This window comes from Salmo trutta, chromosome 2, assembly GCF_901001165.1.
Source record: "Salmo trutta chromosome 2, fSalTru1.1, whole genome shotgun sequence".
Taxonomy (NCBI): domain Eukaryota; kingdom Metazoa; phylum Chordata; class Actinopteri; order Salmoniformes; family Salmonidae; genus Salmo; species Salmo trutta.
The window spans coordinates 63,225,947-63,247,765 of NC_042958.1; the positions used below are offsets into that span (position 1 = coordinate 63,225,947).

General features: G+C 42.1%; 2 protein-coding genes across 6 annotated transcripts in view; one reads left to right on the plus strand and one right to left on the minus strand.

Moving 5' to 3' along the window:
- LOC115160583 (endoplasmic reticulum protein SC65) overlaps positions 1-9,070 on the plus strand; it is an 11,323-nt gene extending 2,253 nt beyond the window's left edge. For 3 of the 4 annotated variants that reach the window (XM_029710775.1, XM_029710764.1, XM_029710754.1), the window contains 6 exons: positions 5,543-5,692; positions 6,444-6,621; positions 7,303-7,431; positions 7,571-7,716; positions 8,546-8,626; positions 8,881-9,070. In XM_029710775.1, coding sequence (XP_029566635.1) covers positions 5,543-5,692; positions 6,444-6,621; positions 7,303-7,431; positions 7,571-7,716; positions 8,546-8,626; positions 8,881-9,015 — 819 coding nt within the window. In that variant the 3' untranslated portion in view covers positions 9,016-9,070. Of the gene's footprint in view, positions 1-27; positions 767-5,542; positions 5,693-6,443; positions 6,622-7,302; positions 7,432-7,570; positions 7,717-8,545; positions 8,627-8,880 lie in introns of those variants that run through there. The other variant, XM_029710744.1, reaches the window with a different exon arrangement.
- Positions 9,058-21,819, minus strand: part of LOC115160555 (disintegrin and metalloproteinase domain-containing protein 11) — a 49,640-nt gene continuing 36,878 nt past the window's right edge. The window contains exons 22-26 of one of the 2 annotated variants that reach the window (XM_029710726.1): positions 19,704-19,863; positions 19,241-19,355; positions 14,385-14,475; positions 13,709-13,726; positions 9,058-12,843 (exon numbers count right to left, since the gene is read on the minus strand). In XM_029710726.1, the coding sequence (XP_029566586.1) occupies positions 12,828-12,843; positions 13,709-13,726; positions 14,385-14,475; positions 19,241-19,355; positions 19,704-19,863 (400 nt within the window). In that variant the 3' untranslated portion in view covers positions 9,058-12,827. Of the gene's footprint in view, positions 12,844-13,058; positions 13,727-14,384; positions 14,476-19,240; positions 19,356-19,703; positions 19,864-21,819 lie in introns of those variants that run through there. The other variant, XM_029710721.1, reaches the window with a different exon arrangement.

The window sequence follows — 21,819 nt, forward strand, 5'->3', positions numbered from 1 at the left end:
CCAGTGGCCCAGTAGCCTGAAGAGACCCTCGTTCACATTCAGCTAATGGAATTGTAAACTAGGCTACATTTGTTTTTACGCACGCGGAACGCGTTTTAAATGAACAACTAAACATGTTCTGATATGACAGCTAGAAATCCGAGACCTCGGGCTACAACTGTCCAACTCGTGAATTCCCCAAGACCCCTAAGCGGTTTGCCAGCCCACCTCTCCCTGAAAGTAAATGGAAAAACAAAATCCCGTTTTATTGGCTAGAGGAGACAAATGCGCAACTTGGATGAATGCACTTATCATGGTCGCCAATCTCCAACGCGTAAAAGGAACTATTTTCTCAATCTCTTTATGTTTTATTGCCACTGTAGTGGTCGCGCAGTATGACAACTACAACTTTAGACATTTCCCACAAGAGGAGCTCATGCCAATCGAGTCTGCGTATGCACAAGGCTTGGACAATTATGCCTCAGAAAATTGGACGGACTGTATCAAATTCATTGAATTAAGTTTACGCCTGCATCGGCTTCTGAAAGACAGCGTGACATACTGCATACAAAACTGCAATGCCAGTCATGTACAGTTACAGGAGCCTGTCATGGCCAGCAGCACCGGGGATATGCAGATCTTCTGGCGCATTTTAATGCGAGCATCATGCCTGAAAAAGTGCAGGACGCACTTCCCTGCGCTCTCGCTCCCTTACCCTAGAAAAGAGATTATGGAGGATTTCGATAATAGGTCGCCCTACCGTTACATGTACTTTGCTCATGTCCAGGTAAGTCACATTTTGGTCTCAGAAATACATATTTATGCTATTTTCACAACTAGAATTATGAGCGCAGTAGCTGGCGGAGGCGCAAAAGGCCTGAGTTTTGATGAATATACACATTGAAGTTGTATTGAGGCTTAACCCCTCATTGGCTAATTTAGCCATGGCTAAATATGTGTTTGCTTCAAGTTGTGTATATGGTATTTTATGTGTTGCATTGTCATCAACTACTACTAGTCCATTATAGCCTACTTTGTTAAATAGTTTACAGAAACAACAAAAATGTAGGCCTATCCCATATTTGCTAAATATGTTGAACATGTTTTTATCTAGAAATATATTGTTAACATAGCATTCGCACTGATAAAGGCCTACTGTAACATGTATTGTATCTGAGCCATGGAAATGCCAAAAGTTGTTAATAAGCAAGATTAAATTCACTATTGATAAGACTTAGACAGTGAATAAATCTAATAAATTCCAATAAAACAAAAAACTGGTTTTAAATAGACTATATAAATACAGTTAAAGGCACCATAATTGCTCCCCGTGGGCATATAATATTAGGCCTAAGACAACATGGACTACTATGGTTAAGCACATCCAAACTCTTCACATGAGCTGGAAAAAGATCCAATATAAAGAGAAAGGGGGAATGTCCACTCACCATTACTACTTACAAATATACAGTATATCGCTATAACAGTATGTCGCTGTATACATCACTGATGTTGCTCTTGCTGCTGGTGATTCTCTGATCCACCTCTAGGCAGACGACACAATTCTGTATACTTCTGGCCCTTCTTTGGACACTGTGTGTTAACAAACCTCCAGACGAGCTTCAATGCCATACAACTCTCCTTCCGTGGTCTCCAACTGCTCTTAAATGCATGCTCTTCAACCGATCGCTGGCCACACCCGCCCACCCGTCTAGCATAACTACTCTGGACGGTTCTGACTTAGAATATGTGGACAACTACAAATACCTAGGTGTCTAGTTAGACTGCAAACTCTCCTTCCAGACTCACATTTTTTATTTATTTTATTATTTCACCTTTATTTAACCAGGTAGGCCAGTTGAGAACAAGTTCTCATTTACAACTGCGACCTGGCCAAGATAAAGCAAAGTAGTGCGACACAAACAACACAGTTACACATGGAATAAACAAACGTATATTAAGCATCTCCAATCCAAAATTAAATCTAGAATTGGCTTCCTATTTCGCAACAAAGCATCCTTCACTCATGCTGCCAAACATACCCTCGTTAAAACTGACTATCCTACCGATCCTTGACTTCGGCGATGTCATTTACAAAATAGCCTCCAACACTCTACTCAGCAAATTGGATGTAGTCTATCACAGTGCCATCCGTTTTGTCACCAAAGCACCATATACTACCCACCACTGCGACCTGTATGCTCTCGTTGGCTGGACCTCACTACATATTCGTCACCAAACCCACTGGCTCCAGGTCATCTATAAGTCTTTTCTAGGTAAAGCCCCGCCTTATCTCAGCTTACTGGTCACCATAGCAGCACCCACCCATAGCACGTGCTCCAACAGGTATATTTCACTGGTCACCCCCAAAGCCAACTCCTTGTTTGGTCGCCTTTCCTTCCAGTTCTCTGCTGCCAATGACTGGAACGAACTGCAAAAATCACTGAAGCTGGAGTCTTCTCTACTTGCACATTCATCTTCTGCACATCCACCACTCCAGTGTTTAATTGTAATTATTTCGCCACTATGGCCTATTTATTGCCTTACCTCCCTAATCTTACTACGTTTGCACACACTGTATATAGATTTTTCTATTGTGTTGACTGTACGTTTGTTTATCCCATGTGTAACTCTGTGTTGTTTGTCGCACTGCTTTGCTTTATCTTGACCAGTTGTAAATGAGAACTTGTTCTCAACTGGCCTACCTGGTAAAATAAAAAAATAACCTATCGGTGTTAAGGTCAGTAGTGACTTTGCCACATGAAAGGTAAGCAAATATAGGCTACAAGTGGATTCAGCACCCCAGAAAGCAATCTGAATTCCCGCGATTTGACAGTTCGGTCCAACTGAGGAAAGTGGAAGATACATTTTTTGACAAAATCAATGCCATAACCAATTACATTTACGTCATTTAGCAGACGCTCTTACCCAGAGCGACTTACAAATTGGTTAAGTATTCAGATCCTTTGCTCTGAACCTCGAAATTGAGCTCAGGTGCATCCTGTTTCCATTCATTATCCTTGATGTTTCTACAACTTGATTGGAGTCCACCTGTGGTAAATTCAATTGATTGGACATGATTTGGAAAGCCGCACACCTGTCTATACAAGGTCCCACAGTTGACAGTGCATGTCAGAGCAAAAAACCCAAGCAATGAGGTCGAAGGAATTGTCCTTAGAGCTCCGAGACAGGATTGTGTCAAGGCACAGATTGCACAGGAAGCGTACCAAAACATTTCTGCAGCATTGAAGGTCCCCAAGAACACAGTGGCCTCCGTAATTTTTAAATGGAAGAAGTTTGGAACCCCCAAGACTCTTCCTAGAGCTCGGTGCCCAACCAAACTGAGCAATTGGGACAGAAAGGCCTTGGTCAGGGAGGTGACCAAGAACCCGATGGTCAGTCTGACAGAGCTCCAGAGTTCCTCTGTGGAGATGGGAGAACAACCATCTGTGCAGCACTCCACCAATCAGGCCTTTACGGTAGAGTGGCCAGACGGAAGTTATTGATCAGTAAAAGGCACATGACAGCCCGCTTGGAGTTTGCTAAAAGGCACCTAAAGGACCGTCAGACCATGAGAAACAAGATTCTCATGGTCTGATGAAACCAAGATTGAACTCTTTGGCCTGAATGCCAAGCGTCACGTCTGGAGGAAACCAGGCACCGCTCATCACCTGGCCAATACCATCCCTACGGTGAAGCATGGTGGTGACAGCATCATGCTGTGGGGATGTTTTTCAGCGGGAGGGACCAAAAGACTAGTCAGGATCGAGGGAAAGATGAACGGAGCAAAGTACAGCGAGATCCTTGATGAAAACCTGCTCCAGAGCCCTCAGGACCTCAGACTGGGGCGAAGGTTCACCTTCCAACAGGACAATGACCCTAAGCACACAGACAAGACAGCACAGGAGTGGCTTCGGGACAAGTCTTTGAATGTCCTTGAGTTGCCCAGCCAGAACCCGGACTTGAACCCATTCAAACTTCTCTGGAGACCTGAAAATAGCTGTGCAGCGACGCTCCCCATCCAACCTGATAGAGCTTTAGAAGATCTGCAGAGAAGAATGGAAGAAACTTCCCAAATACAGATGTGACAAGGTTGTAATATTATCTAATCCGTTTGCCCTCAAAGTTGTGATATTTCAGAAATAAACCATCCTTGCTGCCATATCAATAGTCTAAAGCGGTGGTCGCCAACCAGTCCTTCGAGGCATTCCTAGTCAATCACCAAACATTTCTGTAGAAAAGCCAGCGACGAAGGCATAAAGGCTTGTGCTCCTTTTTTTGTGTTGTGTAGTTGATGGTAGGTGCACTTGATTCAGAAGCACTGCGCAGGCAATGCGTTTCCATTTTGTATTTTCAGACAGATTAAATGGTTCAAACTCGGCCTACCCCCAGTCTCGCTGCAGCTGCATTGAATGAGTAGCCAAGTGTACCAATAGCCCTGTGTTTTTATTATTATTAGCAGCTTGTCATGTCTATTTTATATTGAGGTGTCCCCCTCTCTGGTCAGTCTCACCTGAGAGGAAAGGAAAGAGAGTGCAGGGACCGTGAGAGGTGGACCCTCTGATGCTTTCTCCCTGCCTCCTCTGAGACTAATGACGTGTTCAAAACAACTGGTAACTTGGAAATCTCCGACTTCAGTGTGTTCAAGACAACTGGGAACTCTCAGGGGGAAAAAATGCCTTATAAACGTAGAGAAAAGTACCTCTTGAAGGTCCTACTGGCAGCCAGTAAAAAGGCTTATTCTAGGAAATGGCTGCAAAAAGACCCTCCCACAGTGACACAATGGATAGACATTGTAAAAGAAATACACCACATGGAGCGTATGACCTTTGCTTTAAGAACACAAGAGGAGAGAGGTCAGGAATAGTGGGAAAAATGGGTTTCGTACTTGAAAAATGTCTAATTCAAAGATGTCAATGTAACTAATATGATGAAGGTACGACGTGCACTATATCTGCCAGATCTTTTTTGTTGTTATTTTATTTTACTTTATTTGTACTTTCTTTGTGTTCTTCAATAAAAACAAAGTACCATTTTTTTTTTAAAGAACTGTTTTTATTAGGTTAATGTACATTTTTTTAAAGTCGTGTTTAAAAAAAGAGCGGTAGATCTTAGCATGCATTTTGCCTTGCGAAAGTGATCTTGACTCAGAAAAGGTTGGTGACCACTGGTCTAAAGCAAACCCATCACGGATCTGGAAAAGTACTAGACAGCTCAAACTAGCCCAAAGTCCTGCCACACATCACATCAGTTCCAATGATGGAAATGATAAAAAGAGAGGAAACCGCTTTGGACAATTGAGATTCCACTGTCTACATACAGTATCTGTCCCACTGCTGTTGAAATACTCTTCAAATTGTAATTTCTTCCTTTTCTTGAAGTAATCATTGATCTGACATGACTGGATTGATGTTAGCAAGCGTTCTAATCTACAGCATTGCTATCACCAATTGTCTTATGTTAGATCAGTGATAAAATGCATCCTTCCTTCATCCAAGTTAAGAGTATTCCAACAGGGCCTTCACCACTTGCCTCACTGCTTGGCCTGTGTTGTTTCTCCCAGATGGATGACCCCCAGAAGGCGTTGGCGTCAGCCCACACCTATCTACAGAGAAACCCAGAGGACCCGGTCATGACACAGCACATGAACCAATACAAAAGAGAGTTTGACTTGGAGGGCTATCTCATTGACCACGAGGAACGCCCCTATGAGGTGAGCATAAAGGAGAGGTGGAAAAAGGTACTACAAAATCCACTACAATCTGACCCCAACCTAATATCAATCCACAATGCCCCGTCACTACAGGTTCACTAATATTCACAATACCCCGTCACTACAGGTTCACTAATATTCACAATACCCCGTCACCACAGGTTCACTAATATTCACAATACCCTGTCACCACAGGTTCACTAATATTCACAATACCCCGTCACTACAGGTTCACTAATATTCACAATACCCCATCACTACAGGTTCACTAATATTCACAATACCCCGTCACTACAGGTTCACTAATATTCACAATACCCCGTCACCACAGGTTCACTAATATTCACAATACCCCGTCACCACAGGTTCACTAATATTCACAATACCCCGTCACCACAGGTTCACTAATATTCACAATACCCCGTCACCACAGGTTCACTAATATTCACAATACCCCGTCACCACAGGTTCACTAATATTCACAATACCCTGTCACCACAGGTTCACTAATATTCACAATACCCTGTCACCACAGGTTCACTAATATTCACAATACCCTGTCACCACAGGTTCACTAATATTCACAATACCCCGTCACTACAGGTTCACTAATATTCACAATACTCTGTCACTCAGGGTGGGGGGGTTGGGATCAATTCCATGTAATTCCAAATGTCAGTTTTCTTCCAGAATTAACTCAAATGAAACTGACCCCCAACCCTGACATCCACACTACCCTGTCACCCCCAAGGTCAGCTTCCTGAAAGCGGTCACCTTGTTCAACTCTGAGGACTTCAGCAGCAGTATCAGTCACATGGAGCAGGCCCTCAGCCAGTACCTCCAGCAGTACAGCCTGTGTCAGGCCATGTGCCAGGGGGCCTGCGACGCTGACCTCCCCCAAACTAAAGACCTATACCCCACACTGGCAGGTAGGCTACTGCAGCCTCACTAAGACCCAAATACACTGAAGGCAGACCCGGGTAAAACCAGGGTTCCTTAGAAGAATGTGCTATATACATGTTTGATTTTTTTTTTTTTTAAACAGTGAGAAGCTAAGTGTTTTCCAAAACAAAGTCTGGGCCAAACAAAGTTGCAATCTTATATACTGGAAATGGAAGAAAAGCTCTTTAAAAAAAAAAAAAGATGGGCAATTTGCGAATGCTACATCGATTTTTGGACTTTTAAATTAATGATATATGCCTATTGATTCTTGAAGAGTATCTTCTAAATGCCCTCATGAGGTTATTGTCATACCCCATCAGAATCCAACATATTAGCCTGTAATGCTCCATTGTTTGTATACAATGTAATTGAAAACAAAACACTGTATAGCTTCAAAACATGGTTAGAAGTATCATTTTGATATCACAGATGGTCAGTCCTTGCATCCATAGCTCGGTCTATAAATGTGAGAGTGGTTTTAAATGAAGGTGCCAGAGATGGTGGTCCCTCAGGGAGGTCAAGGTGGGTTATATTTGGCAGTCAGGGCTGGCTATACAGACCCAGATTATATAAACCCATGAGTAGCCTCAATTCTGGTTGAATTAGTTATGTACCATGACTTTGAATGACTACTAGGACTAAACTCATTTTGCCACTTTCTTTCACAGATGCCTATGTTGATGCACTGAGATGCGAGGTGAAGTGTGAGGAAAACCTAATGCCAAATGTTGGTGGCTACTTTGTGGAGAAATTCATCGCCACGATGTATCACTACCTGCAATTTGCTTATTATAAGTGTAAGTACCAACCATAGTCGTATAATGTAGGTATTATCCACCATCTTACTTTGATTAACAATAATGTCAAACCTATGTATCAGGACTAAACGAAAGAGTCCAAATAAAAGGACAAGTTATTCTTCTCCTCTCAATACAGTAAATGATGCCCGCAGTGCGGCCCCCTGTGCGTCCAGCTACGTGCTCTTTGACCCTGAGGACAAGGTCATGAGGCAGAATATGTTATACTACCAGTCTTACAGAGAGCAGTGGGGCCTGGATGACCACAGCTTCACACCCAGAGTGGTGAGAGAATGGCTCTATTCATCTTTTCAACATTCCTCACGTCGCCTCTTTCTTTAAACCCATTGGAAAAGGAAGTCGGAAGGGAGCGACAAAGGACCTACTTCCAATATGGCTGAAAAGGAGGCGAGGAGATAGATTGCGAGGAATCACTGGAAAGACCAATTGAAATAGACAGCCAATGCATCCTTCCTGTTAGCCTTCATTGAGGTATTTACGGATCCGTATATATTTGGATAAATGAAAGCAAGGTTTTTTTCTATTAAACTGCTTTCACTAATCCAGCCTTCTCAACTATGGGATTTTGCGCTTGTTTTGTTACAACCTGTAGTGCTCCTCCTAGGCTTCCCCAAAACCAAACGTGGGAGTAAATGAGTGCATACTTCGGGGAGAAAAGGAATTGGACTAGTAACTTCAGAGACAGGAAGGAAATACATAGGCAGCTAGGGATTGATTTGGAATTAGGCCTTCCGTTTCTCAGTCTCCGACCTAGCAATAGGAATCCTAGACTTGGACAATCCCCTGCTCTGTTCAAAATCACCATGGTGATCTAGGAATGCAAATGCTCAGCGCAGGCCTCCACTCTGTACATAAGCGCATAAACAGTGTTTGCCTCGACTCAGGCATTATGGGAAAAAGACCAAATCACAAAGACGTGAAATAATTCAGTCTGTAGATACTTCCGTTTTGTTATACTTAACTTTTTTTAGGGCAGCGATTCATTGAAAAATGCAAGGAATTGAGGCTAACAAGCTTTATGAAAAAGTAAAACTCGGCTTGCCGATTGTGTCCAAAGTGAACATGAAAGAATAATTTGGCTCCGTTTCAACAGGAAGCATTGAGGTACTACAACCATACCACCTTGCTGAAACAGATGCTGGCATTTGCAGAGAACTACTTGCAGTCTGATGAGGTAGGATAATGCAGTTTAAGGTAATTAAAGGGGAACTTCAATGAGAAGTCATAATTTCATATTGTGCCTGTAACGCTATCACATAATAAGACGATCCGTTCTTTAAACGTCTTGCACTGAGTCGTCAGGGTCGTAGGCACAACACGGCATTTTGAATTCCCCTTTAAGAAAAGGTTGTATATAACCTTACGATTGATGACATAGACACAGACCTTGACTCATAGTATCGGTTGTGTGTGGACCTTGTTTTACAGGACTTTTTGGGTCCAGAAGAAGCTGCCATGGAGGAGGACTCTGATGTTGAGTTTGAAGGGCTTGGAGACTATCAGGAATCCATCCTGGCAAGATGGTCACAACCCAAAGCTAAAGGGGACACTGGTGACTCCTAGGGGTTTGTTCTTGACTCATGATGAATAAAACAGAAAGACAACTTGGTTTTTCCACACTTCAGTTTTATTTCTCTTCCCCGTTTTCTCGTCGTTGAAATGTTATCACCTGTTCCTATTAGGTCTTAAAAAATATACCAAGTCAATAAATCGATATCTGTTCCAGAACTGTGATTCAAATATACAGTTGCAGGGAGGTCAAAAATAAATAAATGAAAGCTCCAGAATTTGCACACATCAACACGTGGAAAAAAGGATAAGTCGAACTCAAGTCCTAAACAGTAAACCAAAAGTAAATAACCTCAAAGTGACGCTATTCTATATAAATGCAATACGTATCCTGGAATCACTAGGCCAGGAAGCAATGCACAATCAATTATACACAAAATGTACACATTTTCACTGTTGGGTTTCAAGTCTGCTATTTAAAGATATTGCAGGTTATCTAAGTACACTGGTATTTGATAGGTCAGTCCAATACAAATGGTTTTATGAATACCTCTGCATATATTATACATGTCAAATGAATGCCTATGTACAAATACACATTGATTATGTTTATATGTACAGCCAATGCTATTCCACTCATACAAAGGCTGTTCAGTGCTCCACTCAGGAGGGTTGGTAAGTCTGCCAAGACTGTGTGGGGGTCAAATTAAAAACTAGAAATTAGACTAAAGAGATCAAACATTTGGATGACAGAGGGCCATTTGGCTATCTCTTAAGGTCTACCAAATCGCCTGTATCAATCTGTCTCCACATTTCTGGTCAACCCTGAAACACATTTTTTGGTCAAACCCGAAACTACCTTTTTGTCAACCCCAAAGCAGTCTTTTGGTCAACTCCTAAACGGTCTATTAAATTCAAGAATTTCCCATAACACAATGCTCAGTGTATTAATGGTCCCAAAACAACAAACTAGTCATCATATTTGATCACTTACAAAATATAGTTTAGACAAAGCTCCGCTAAATCTTCATAGCTAGTCTATCAAACAGCATAACAGACAGTAGCCTGAGAAAAAGGACCCTTGTGTGTCAGCGTAAAGGTAAAACGGAAATATAATAATTCCTCATTTATATTCTATATCCCTATCCTGTTTACACGTTACACGCTTTTAGGGATGTACGGTTACCAAGCAACACTAGTGTGAAGCCTATTTATTGACATACGTCGTCATTATATCACAATTTCCCAATGACCCATTGGCTCGACCACATACTGTATCATTTTAACTGTAAAGCCAGACTTAACCTGGAGGCCTGGTGTAACTATTAGGAATCTTACATAGGGATAACTTTAATATCAACTGGCATTCTGTTATTTCTACAAAAAAGAGCCTTAAACCCTGTTAAGAGCATTTCGAGTATCCTGTTGGACTGAGAAAAGGTTCACTGGCCTCCAAGGCAGATCTTAAGGAGGCTGTGTCGGGATGTACAAGGCACACTAAAGGCCAGCAACAAATGAGGACAGAACCAGTCATGTCAACAGTTACTCTTTCAGGCAGGAGGATAGATATTACAGATGTAGTCTGTTCCTAACCCGCGAGGTGTTTTCATCGACAGTGGCATTGTAAATTGTCCAGGTTCAACTTTTAAAAAGGCTATTTTGTCATCTTACCCATGGAATGTAAAATATCTACATTAAAACAAACGACACGGTAGCCTATTAAACAACCCAGAATTTGAACAAACAGGCTACATTAAACATAGAAAATAACAAAAGGCAAGAGGAAGATCCTGAGAACAGGCTCAGGCTTCATTTTCATTCAGCGAACTCCCCGAATTCAGTCAATAGCAACTATACAATAACATACGACAGAGAACACCAACAGGCCACGCTATTAGAAAATGTTAAAGGTCATACACATTGTTTTATACACCGGAAATATTTACATTCTAAGTCTAAAAGCGAACAATTGTTTTGCGATATCCTTTGAGGCGGCGAACAACAAGAGTACATGGACTGTGATGGTAAGCTTCCTGAAATGTCCATTCTTGACTAACATTTTTGAATACACAGAGATACAGATTAAATAAGAGTTCAAGTATACTTGATGCTACTTTAGGCTGGCAGTGTAACTTTAAAAATGACCAGTGCCTGTGATTGGAGTGGTAGGTCTGTGTTTGGTGACACGCAGTATACACTCTGAACCTAAAACAATACTCTTTCATTAGGTACTGAGAGGAAGGAGTGAGACAGCGGCACACGCAAGCTACCACTGTTTCTTATTCAAGCTCATCTCTCTTTCAAAGTAGTCAACAGATTCTAGGTAACGGAATATTTCACTAAAATTGGGTGTACTGTCCCTTTAACCAAAGGGCCGCTTGATTTGACTTTGTCATTCAATTAAATACTTAGTCTGTCAATGTAATTACAAATACCATTGTAATGAAGCTCAAATGTCTAAGCTTCTTGCTTATACGGAATCTCCCATTGATGCAGGATACAGAAAAAGAGGAAAGATTTGCGTCCACTCACAAACTTGTGCTTTCATTTGAGAAGCTACGACTATGTCCCAGCTGTCGAAAACATCTGAGCGCCTAGAATATACATGATGTACTAAAGCACCCATATTCAGCATACATGTATTCACACTCGATCTCTATATGGATTACATTTTATACAGTACAATACACATTTGACGTCCGGATGTGTATGTGCAATAGACTATTTAATCTAGCTAGGTAGCCATCTCCGTACAAAATGTACACTTGATATCGACACAGAGATTGCGACAAGCATTCGCCTACTCGCAAGGTTGAGCTATACATTCATACGTTTATGCATATTACGTTAGATTGGATAAGTGATTAACGCTAGATTACTGTTTGATACTGAAGAGCGACATACGAGAAGAATATAAATGATGATTATTTTATGTTATTATGGAATGTTAATAGAAATGCCTAGCTAAGCGGAGTACGCAATTAACCCAACCATGCCGTCGCGTCTAATGAAAAAAAGATACGGGTTTTACCCATTTACTGCTTGCAGTTCACCATCACTAACCAAAGAGCTACGATAACCCTCTTTAGAGACCAGACGTATTGTATGACCTACACAGCGGACAAAACTGTCAACCTTTCTGTTCAGGTTGTAATGACATCATTTCAACCAGTTTTGCCCGCTGGGTCCCATATGTTGTTGTTATTATTATTATTTTACCATACATCCTACTACAACCATGTAGGATGTATGGTATTTGTCAGAGTGTTGAACTTCCCCACGAGTAAATTGCAACTAGAGATAGAAGCTTCATAGTAGCCCTACATAGGATATCAGATTCATCCTTCCTCCCTCGTCACAGGAAATATATTTTTTTAAAGCGTCATAGTCCAGTAGAAAAGTCTAAATGTCAGGAAAGACTAAGTCAAATTGATATAACTTCAGTACAAGCACTTGTATGGAGAGTATACATGTCCTGGACAGCTTGGTCAAGTTTCTAACATCCTCAAACGTCATTATAGAAAAAGAAAGCTATGGGGAGTCAATGGGGACAAACTTACATTTCGGATATGACACACACAACATAGTGATAAAACACAAATGCATCTATTTCTGTGACACAAAGTGTGGCCTTTGTCAGTCAAGGTTTCGGGGAATGTATTTCAGGTTAAACCTACCGAAGGCAAAAAGGTGAGACGTCTGTGGCTGGAAGATTGACAGGAAATACAGAAAATGAAAAGGAACCGTGACAGGGAGAATTGTGAGAGTTGTCGTTTAAGAGAACGGAAGACACCTTTTGGATTTCTCTCCTCAAAGTGGATAGGACACGGTGCAAAGAAGACAGGACAGCAAATGGACAGATGTTTTCATCCCCCTCCAGATCTAGAAAGAAAAAAAGAGGAGGGGAAGAGAAAACGAGGGAGAAGGAAAGGAAAAGAGGTGGAGAAGTTAAAAGCAACGGAATTCACCACAGCGTAAGTAGGCCTATACACTGTGTCAAAGAGAGGGCCCACTGCCCATAGGGTTACTACCAGGCGATCCATCGGCTTAATGCTTGTAAATATTTGTGTGATGTACTATTGACAACCGACACTCTCTCACTTCAAAAATACTTGTTCAGCTTTTATTTGCCTCATCTGATTGGGTATCCAGGACAGCCAATCGAAGTCAACCATACAGAGCCAGTGTGGGCTGACACGACAGTGTGATATGTGGCTGTGGGATGCAAAACGCAAAGCGCCTATACAGATAGCGGCTAAACACTATAGACCAGTTTGCCAGACCCAGATTAAGCCTAGTCCTCGATTTAAAAAAATCTCCATTAAAAGTGCATTTTAGTCCAGGACTAGGCCTTAACCTATATCTGGGAAAGTGTCCATATGAATGATAGTGAAGTCCATTGGGAGGAGCACAGTGAGATAGTGGTATTATATAGTATACATATGTAAGAAACTAGGGTGTGAAATGGGATTTAACAGGCGTGGATAGGGTACTAGGACATGGAAAGTACATTTTTATATTGAAGTGTAATACAAAAATTAAGCAAACTTTACAAACTAGCACCCAGGATTTGGGTACTAGGACAAGAGACTAGAAATAGTGGGACTAGCCTAATTGAAGTGGGTTAGGATAGAGATGGCAGCATAGGTGCCTATATGGATGAGGAACTATAGGATTGGGGACTAGGGTGAATGAAACATGGGGGATGATTTCCCATCAGACCATAGCCTGTTGGGCGGGGTCGTACCTTCCTCTTCGGATGTTCCTGTATCCATGGCAACACAGTGACAGAGAGACAGAGAGAGAGAGAGAGAGAATTTACCTTTTGGCTATGGGTCATATTGAAGTGATATGAACACATGCAGTCCCTGCTTTGCTAGAAACTTAGCGCAAGAACAGACAGGCAAAGAATCAGGATTCTATGACAACAGTACAGGACTGCCATCACCTACCATTTGGGAAAAATCACTTGCATAGTATACAAGCATGTCAGCGTATAGCATACAATTGCATAAGCATAGCACACACATTCATTGAGAAAGCAATAGGAAAGCATCCAAGACAGCCATGCAGAGCAGGATTGGCCACTACAGACAGGAAAATGTAGGTCAGAGGTCAAGGTAAATTAGCATTCAGTGGGCATTGCATGTGTTGTAAGGTAAAGTAAGCATCCAGGCTCCACCTGCGGTATTTGCAGGAACTGAGTAGCGAGTGAAGCATACAGTATGCATTGAGACCTTTTGACATGCATTCATTTCGTATGATGTATAACGTAGGCATAAATGCAGGCACCTATAGAGTAGCATGCGTGAGCATTTTTGGGTTAAAATAAGCATTCGATGGGCGCTTGCGGGAAGGCGTGTCTGCTGTTAGAAGCACACAGGAATGTAAACACTCAGAGGCATTCCAGATAGAACTCTTACTTAAATCCCCATCCGGTCCCCCCTAGGACTATAGCTGCCAACAGAATTGCCCCTGCGATGGAGCCTATGATGATATTGGTGCCACTGGGACCTGTGTAGAGGGAGGGGGGGGGGGTTAAAAGAGAGGGAGGACCAACAAAAAAAAACAAGACCACCCAGCAGACTTCAGAGAACCAGAAGAAACGCCGTACACCTTCTGAACAGTTGGAGAGAAGATGTTGTTAGAGAAGAGGACAACGTGATACTTCTGCCCGTTAAACCCATTTCTGTCTTACGTGCTCAGAAGGGTCTACATGTCTCAGGACCAAACTACAAGGAAATAACTGATGCTGCTTCGAGTTGGGGAATTTCTCTCCGCAAAACACAAAAACTGAACGGTGCTGCTTTTTTAAATCCATTATAAGCACAGGAGTATTTAGTAGTTTCACAGTGCCTTCAGAAAGTATTCACACCCCTTGACTTTTTCAACATTTTGTTCTGTTACAGCCTGAATTTAAAATGGATTAAATGTAGTTTTTTTTGTCACTGGCCAACAAACAATAACACCACATAATTTGGAAGTGGAATTTTTTTCTCTCAAAATATTTACAAATTAATAAAAAAGAATGAAAAGCTGAAATGTCTTGAGTCAATAAGTATTCAACCCCTTAGTTATGGTAAACCTAAATATGTTCAGGAGTAAAAATGTGCTTAACATGTCACATAATACGCTGCATGGACTCCCTCTGTGTGCAATAATAGTGTTTAACATGATTTTTAAATGACTACTTCCTCTCTGTACCCTACACATACAAGTATCTGTAAGGTCCCTCAGCCGAGCAGTGAATTTTAAACACAAAGACCAGGGAGGTTTTCCAATACCTCACAAATGGCACCTATTGATAGATGGGTGAAAAAAATGCAGACATTGAATATCCCTTTGAGCATGTTGAAGTTATTAATTACACTTTGGATGGTGTATCAATACACCCAGTCATTTCCAATGGACAGGCGTGCTTCCTAACTAAGTTGCTGAAAGCCGGAGAGGAAGGAAACCGCTCAGTGATTTCACAATGAGGCCAATGGTGACTTTAAAACAGTTAAGAGTTTAATGGCTTTAATAGGAAAAAACTGAGGATGGATCAACAACATTGTAGTTACTCCACAGTATTAACCTAATTGACAGAGTGAAAAGAAGGAAGCCTGTACAAAATACAAATATTCCAAAACATGCATCCTGTTTGCAACAAGGCGCTAAAGTAATACTGCCAAAAATGTGGCAAAGCAATACAATTTTTGTCCTGAATACAAAGTATTATGTTTGGGGCAAATCCAATACAACACATTACTGAGTACCACTCTCCATATGTTCAAGTAAAGTAGTGGCTGCATCATGTTATGAGTATGCTTGTAATTGATAAGGACTGGGGAGTTTTTCAGGATAAAAAATAAACTGAAGAGAGTTAAGCAGAGGCAAAATCCTAGAGGAAAACCTGGTTCAGTCTGCTTTACACCAGACACTGGGAAATGAATTCACCTTTCAGCAGGACAGTAACCTAAAACACGAGGCCAAATCTACACTGGAGTTGTTTACCAATTAGACAGTGAATGTTCCTGAGTGGCCGAGTTACTGTTTTGACTTAAATCTACATGAAAATCTATGGCAAGATCCTAAAATGGTTGTCTAGCAGTGATCAACAACCAATTTGACAGAGCTTGAAGAATTTTGAAAATAATAAATAGGCAAATGTTACACAATCCAGGTGTGGAAAGCTCTCAAAAAGAGACTTGCCCAGAAAGACTTGTAATCGCTGCCAAAGGTGCTCCTACAAAGTATTGACTCAGGGGTGTGAATACTTACTGTTTGTAAATGAGATATTTCTGAATTACATTTTTTATACATTTGCTAACATTTCTAACATATACTGCTCCAAAAAATAAAGGGAACACTTAAACAACACATCCTAGATCTGAATGAAAGAAATAATCTTATTAAATACTTTTTTCTTTACAAAGTTGAATGCGCTGACAACAAAATCACACAAAAATAATCAATGGAAATCTAATTTATCAACCCATGGAGGTCTGGATTTGGAGTCACACTCAAAATTAAAGTGGCAAACCACACTACAGGCTGATCCAACTTTGATGTAATGTCCTTAAAACAAGTCAAAATGAGGCTCAGTAGTGTGTGTGGCCTCCACGTGTCTGTATGACCTCCCTACAACGCCTGGGCATGCTCCTGATGAGGTGGCGGATGGTCTCCTGAGGGATCTCCTCCCAGACCTGGACTAAAGCATCCGCCAACTCCTGGACAGTCTGTGGTGCAACGTGGCGTTGGTGGATGGAGCGAGACATGATGTCCCAGATGTGCTCAATTGGATTCAGGTCTGGAGAACGGGCGGGCCAGTCCATAGCATCAATGCCTTCCTCTTGCAGGAACTGCTGACACACTCCAGCCACACTCCAGCCACTAGCATTGTCTTGCATTAGGAGGAACCCAGGGCCAACCGCACCAGCATATGGTCTAACAAGGGGTCTGAGGATCTCATCTCGGTACCTAATGGCAGTCAGGCTACCTCTGGCGAGCACATGGAGGGCTGTGCGGCCCCCCAAAGAAATGCCACCCCACACCATGACTGACCCACCGCCAAACCGGTCATGCTGGAGGATGTTGCAGGCAGCAGAACGTTCTCCACGGCATCTCCAGACTCTGTCACGTCTGTCACGTGCTCAGTGTGAACCTGCTTTCATCTGTGAAGAGCACAGGGCGCCAGTGGCGAATTTGCCAATCTTGGTTCTCTGGTAAATGCCAAACGTCCTGCACGGTGTTGGGCTGTAAGCACAACCCCCACCTGTGGACGTCGGGCCCTCATACCACCCTCATGGAGTCTGTTTCTGACCGTTTGAGCAGACACATGCACATTTGTGGCCTGCTGGAGGTCATTTTGCAGGGCTCTGGCAGTGCTCCTCCTTGCACAAAGGCGGAGGTAGCGGTCCTGCTGCTGGGTTGTTGCCCTCCTACGGCCTCCTCCAAGTCTCCTGATGTACTGGCCTGTCTCCTGGTAGCGCCTCCATGCTCTGGACACTACGCTGACAGACACAGCAAACCTTCTTGCCACAGCTCGCATTGATGTGCCATCCTGGATGAGCTGCACTACCTGAGCCACTTGTGTGGGTTGTAGACTCCGTCGCATGCTACCACTAGAGTGAAAGCACCGCCAGCATTCAAAAGTGACCAAAACAGCCAGGAAGCATAGGAACTGAGAAGTGGTCTGTGGTCCCCACCTGCAGAACCACTCCTTTATTGGGGGTGTCTTGCTAATTGCTTATAATTTCCACCTGTGGTCTATTCCATTTGCACAACAGCATGTGAAATGTATTGTCAATCAGTGTTGCTTCCTAAGTGGACAGTTTGATTTCACAGAAGTGTGATTGGCTTGGAGTTACATTGTGTTGTTTAAGTGTTCCCTTTGTTTTTTTGAGCAGTGTATTTTCACTTTGTCATTATAAAGTACTGTGTGTTGATAGGTGAGAAGCAAAATAATGTAATTCATTTTGAATTCAGGCTGTAATATAACATGTGAAATAGGTCAAGGGGTATGAATACTTTCTGAAGACACTGTATATAAAATATTTGTGTGTCGATTCTGACTATTAAAACCAGTTAAAGTCAGTTTGCAAGTCGGGATGATTTTTGGTTTATTTTCCTTGTGCTGAAGGATATGAGCTAACTGGCCAGCTGGATAGCAGGTTTGGTAAGCATCCTGTCCATTTCAGGAGTTTAAAATCAATATTTATATCATGATCATATACAGACCGGTGACCTTACGTACGTACGAGCACCGGGTTGAGACTACATGAATGCACCCTTCATCAGCTCAAGCAATCTAATAGAAATAAAAACGGTGTATCATTGAGGCAGTGGTAAGTGTGGCAGGTAAACGCCTGTTACTTCATTTCTGCAGAAATAATCTCCACCCAGCAAAGGGGGCTTTTAAAATGTTAGTTTCAGATTGGAGGGGATTTTTGCTTTTTATTCATTAAATTTGATTTTCCTTTTAGCAATGTGGAATAAAAACTATACATTCATCTACTCTATATATGTATATTTTTAAACAACAACCATTTAAATTGCATATAACCGTCATGTTGCGAGTGATTGTTTTTCCTATCAAAATGTCTGATCAAATGGGTATGTATGGAAGATGTCGAAAAGTGTGTCAAAAAGGATCGGCCCATAGTAAAATGTTCAGTTCTGATTTTACTGCCTTGTCCACTCAATGTCATTTCATTTCTTTATTTAATCGCTCATCTCTTTTCAAATGTTGTGCTAACTTTTTTCAATTGCCTCAGAGAAGGAAACAATGTCTCGATCCCAAAACCTCACTGAGGCTTCTAGAATTTTCCAATAAACAAAACATGTTCATTCCAAATGTATATCTACTGCCCTTCCCACTGTACCGCACCAATTTCATTTGTGTGTTTCATAAAGTGACTTGTGCATGATTTCACAACGCCCAAAGTCCTTTTCTTGAGGTTGCCAGTGTTTGTGCTCATTTTCCAGCACTTCTCAAGGTAGTTCTCCTTGTTATCCAAATTGAAAACTTTCATAGAGGCCTGCCGTAGAATAATAGAACGGTCGCTATTAATTTGCATTGGCAAGCTGTTGTTGCTAAACATCATTCTTTCAAAAAATGCATTTTTTTCTGTGCGTTCTTCAGTAATCATGAAAGCAACGGTTGCTGATTTTTCAGATCTATTAAAGCAATACATTGATAATAAAATGTTAAAAAAAGATAATCCCCACCCCTCGTGGACATTGAGACATAGTACTATAGATAGTATACTAATGTAGGGAGTGGCAAGTTACAAACCCTTATATTTCTCAGGGCCCTCTGGAGGTGTGGGGTCAGGGATGGGGTCATAGACGCTGCAGTCTTTCCCAGTGTAGTCCGCGTCACAAATACACCTCACCTCATTACTGCAGGTCTGGGGAGGGGGGGGTCGATAAAAATTACTTACACAATCTAATAGCATTCAAAACCACAAGAACATGACTTCAACAATCAATCCATTCATTGTGTGAATTAACATGTATAGCATTATCAGAACAGTTAAGGAATACATATCATGAACAACAACCAAGTAGTATCGATCTAGATACAAATCCTACACTCAACCCAAACAGCTCTGAATTCAGGTGTGTGTGTGTTCAGTAGGGCACACCATAGCAATAGCAGTCCCTCTATTTTCTTTTCTTTTGCTTGGTGACCCAGATCAACACATTGCTAATCCAAACCTCCCCAAGTGATTCCACAACATAGCGGTCCAACTCACCCCATGGTGAGAGCAGATGCTGGTTCCGGGGCAGGTGCTGAGGTTGAAGGTGGGCACGGGGAGGCAGCGACGGTCCAGGCACATCATGTTGGGACCGCAGGGCGTCCCGTCCTCCACGTAGCCCAGGTCCGAGCCATCCTCCAGCACCGCGTGGCCTCCACTGAACCAACACAGGACCAGGTGGTTAGAATGGGCCACTAACTGAACGACGCTCATCATATTGGCATGTCCAGTGCTCGACTCGGGATGAAAGAAGTTGACTTGGGATGAAAGAGGTGGAGGAGCTGTCTTTTTCCAAGTCGGTCCATTAGACTATGCCCACCGAAAATCACAACTTACATTTTGCTATAGAGACCTCTGTTACAGGTTCCTCTGTTACAGGTTCCTCTGTTACCTTTTCCATGAGTTCTCCATGACTTTCAACCAAATTTGATTTACTATTATTATAGCCTACATGAAAAAGCATTTTTTACACTGGCAGGCTGCATGTCTGATCCCATGCAGGCCTTCCATCTCCTGCCGTTGTGCCATTGATCAAGGCACTTAAACCCCCCCACCCAAAGTAGAACTGCACTGTTAGTCACATGTCAACAGTTGGTCAACCCTCTATCTGTGCAGCTCCTGGGTGTGCAGGCTTGGCTTTTGATCCAGCCCTGAAAACACCCAAGTCTGCTTACCAAGGTCCCGTTGAGCAGCTGATGTTTAGGCTACAATGTGGTTAGACCAGATCTTGAACAAAAGCCATTAAGCTCTCCTGGAGGATGGTTACCACCCTTCATATAAAATACTAAAACACTACAACCAAATACTTTGGTCTTTATAAAAAAAAAGGATTCCCTAATTTATCCGGGATCAAACGGAAAAGGTAGGCTATTTCAAAGTAAGATAGGCTATCTAACTATATGTGTTTATATATAAGGCTCAAATATTCATGTTTCAGGTGAGATCTATGCACAGCAAGTTATTTGTCAATTAGGCTATTAGAATATTTGTAACGTTGTCGCAATTACGTCGCTGCCTACTGTCTAACTGAGGGGAATCCCCATCTTCCCAACGGTGCAGATTTATTTAGGCCGTCTACTATAGAGCCGGTGGAAAGTCGACAACCACATGAATGCTTAGTTAGCGATAGTTAACTAGCGAGATAACAGTTAGTCTGTTGCCCGTCATTATTTTATACCCGCTGCTGAAAGGTCGCCCTTTCGCTCTTCCCGGCAACGGCCCACTCGCACTGGCACACACAGACAGGCACTGAAGAGTCATTCCAATGATAACTGATATGTAAAAGTGTGCATTCATGAATTACATGAACAAAAATTCAGAAACTCATTTCCATGACCTTACAAAATTGGACAATTTGGAAGAGTGCGTCACGTTGCACAGGTTGGCACAATCTGGAACGGTCTACTGTTACGCACAGATTGACAGACTAGCCGCAAATCAGTTATCAGGAAATGAATGCCCGCTCGCTATTCAATGCGGATCCCGCTTTGATCTACATTTTTTGCCTCAGTGTGTGAATCTAGGCCAACGATAGGCTACTTTGTTTTATAGAGGTACTGGTGCGTAACTCACCCGAAATTAGAGGTGCTGATACTGCGCTCCTGACAGCTCCGGCCCAAATAAAAGCACTGGCATCATAATATACTTTAAGAATATTTATGTGTCACATATTTATACTTCAAAAATACTCAAACTAGGGCATTTTGAAATATAAAAGTAACTTTGCAAGCAATCAGTGTACGAGAACATCATGTGAATTAACACAACTGCAAGAAATCATTACTGTTGCTTGAGTGTAAAAATGTTTAAGCACACACACACGGTAAGGTTACTCGAACAACAGTCCATCAAACCGATTTGATCACTGTGGCAGATAGCGAGGTGTCTGTTTAACTCTCAGCCTTTCCTTCCTTACAGGATCAGTTGACCTCGCTCTTTCTCTCCTTTATCGCTCTTTTGAACTCTTCCTCTTCTCTCCTTCTCACTTTCACCTCAACCTCATTCCTCTGTCACTTACACTTGTTCTCCTCTCTCTCTCTCTCTCTCTCTCTCTCTCTCTCTCTCTCTCTCTCTCTCTCTCTCTCTCTCTCTCTCTCTCTCTCTCTCTCTCTCT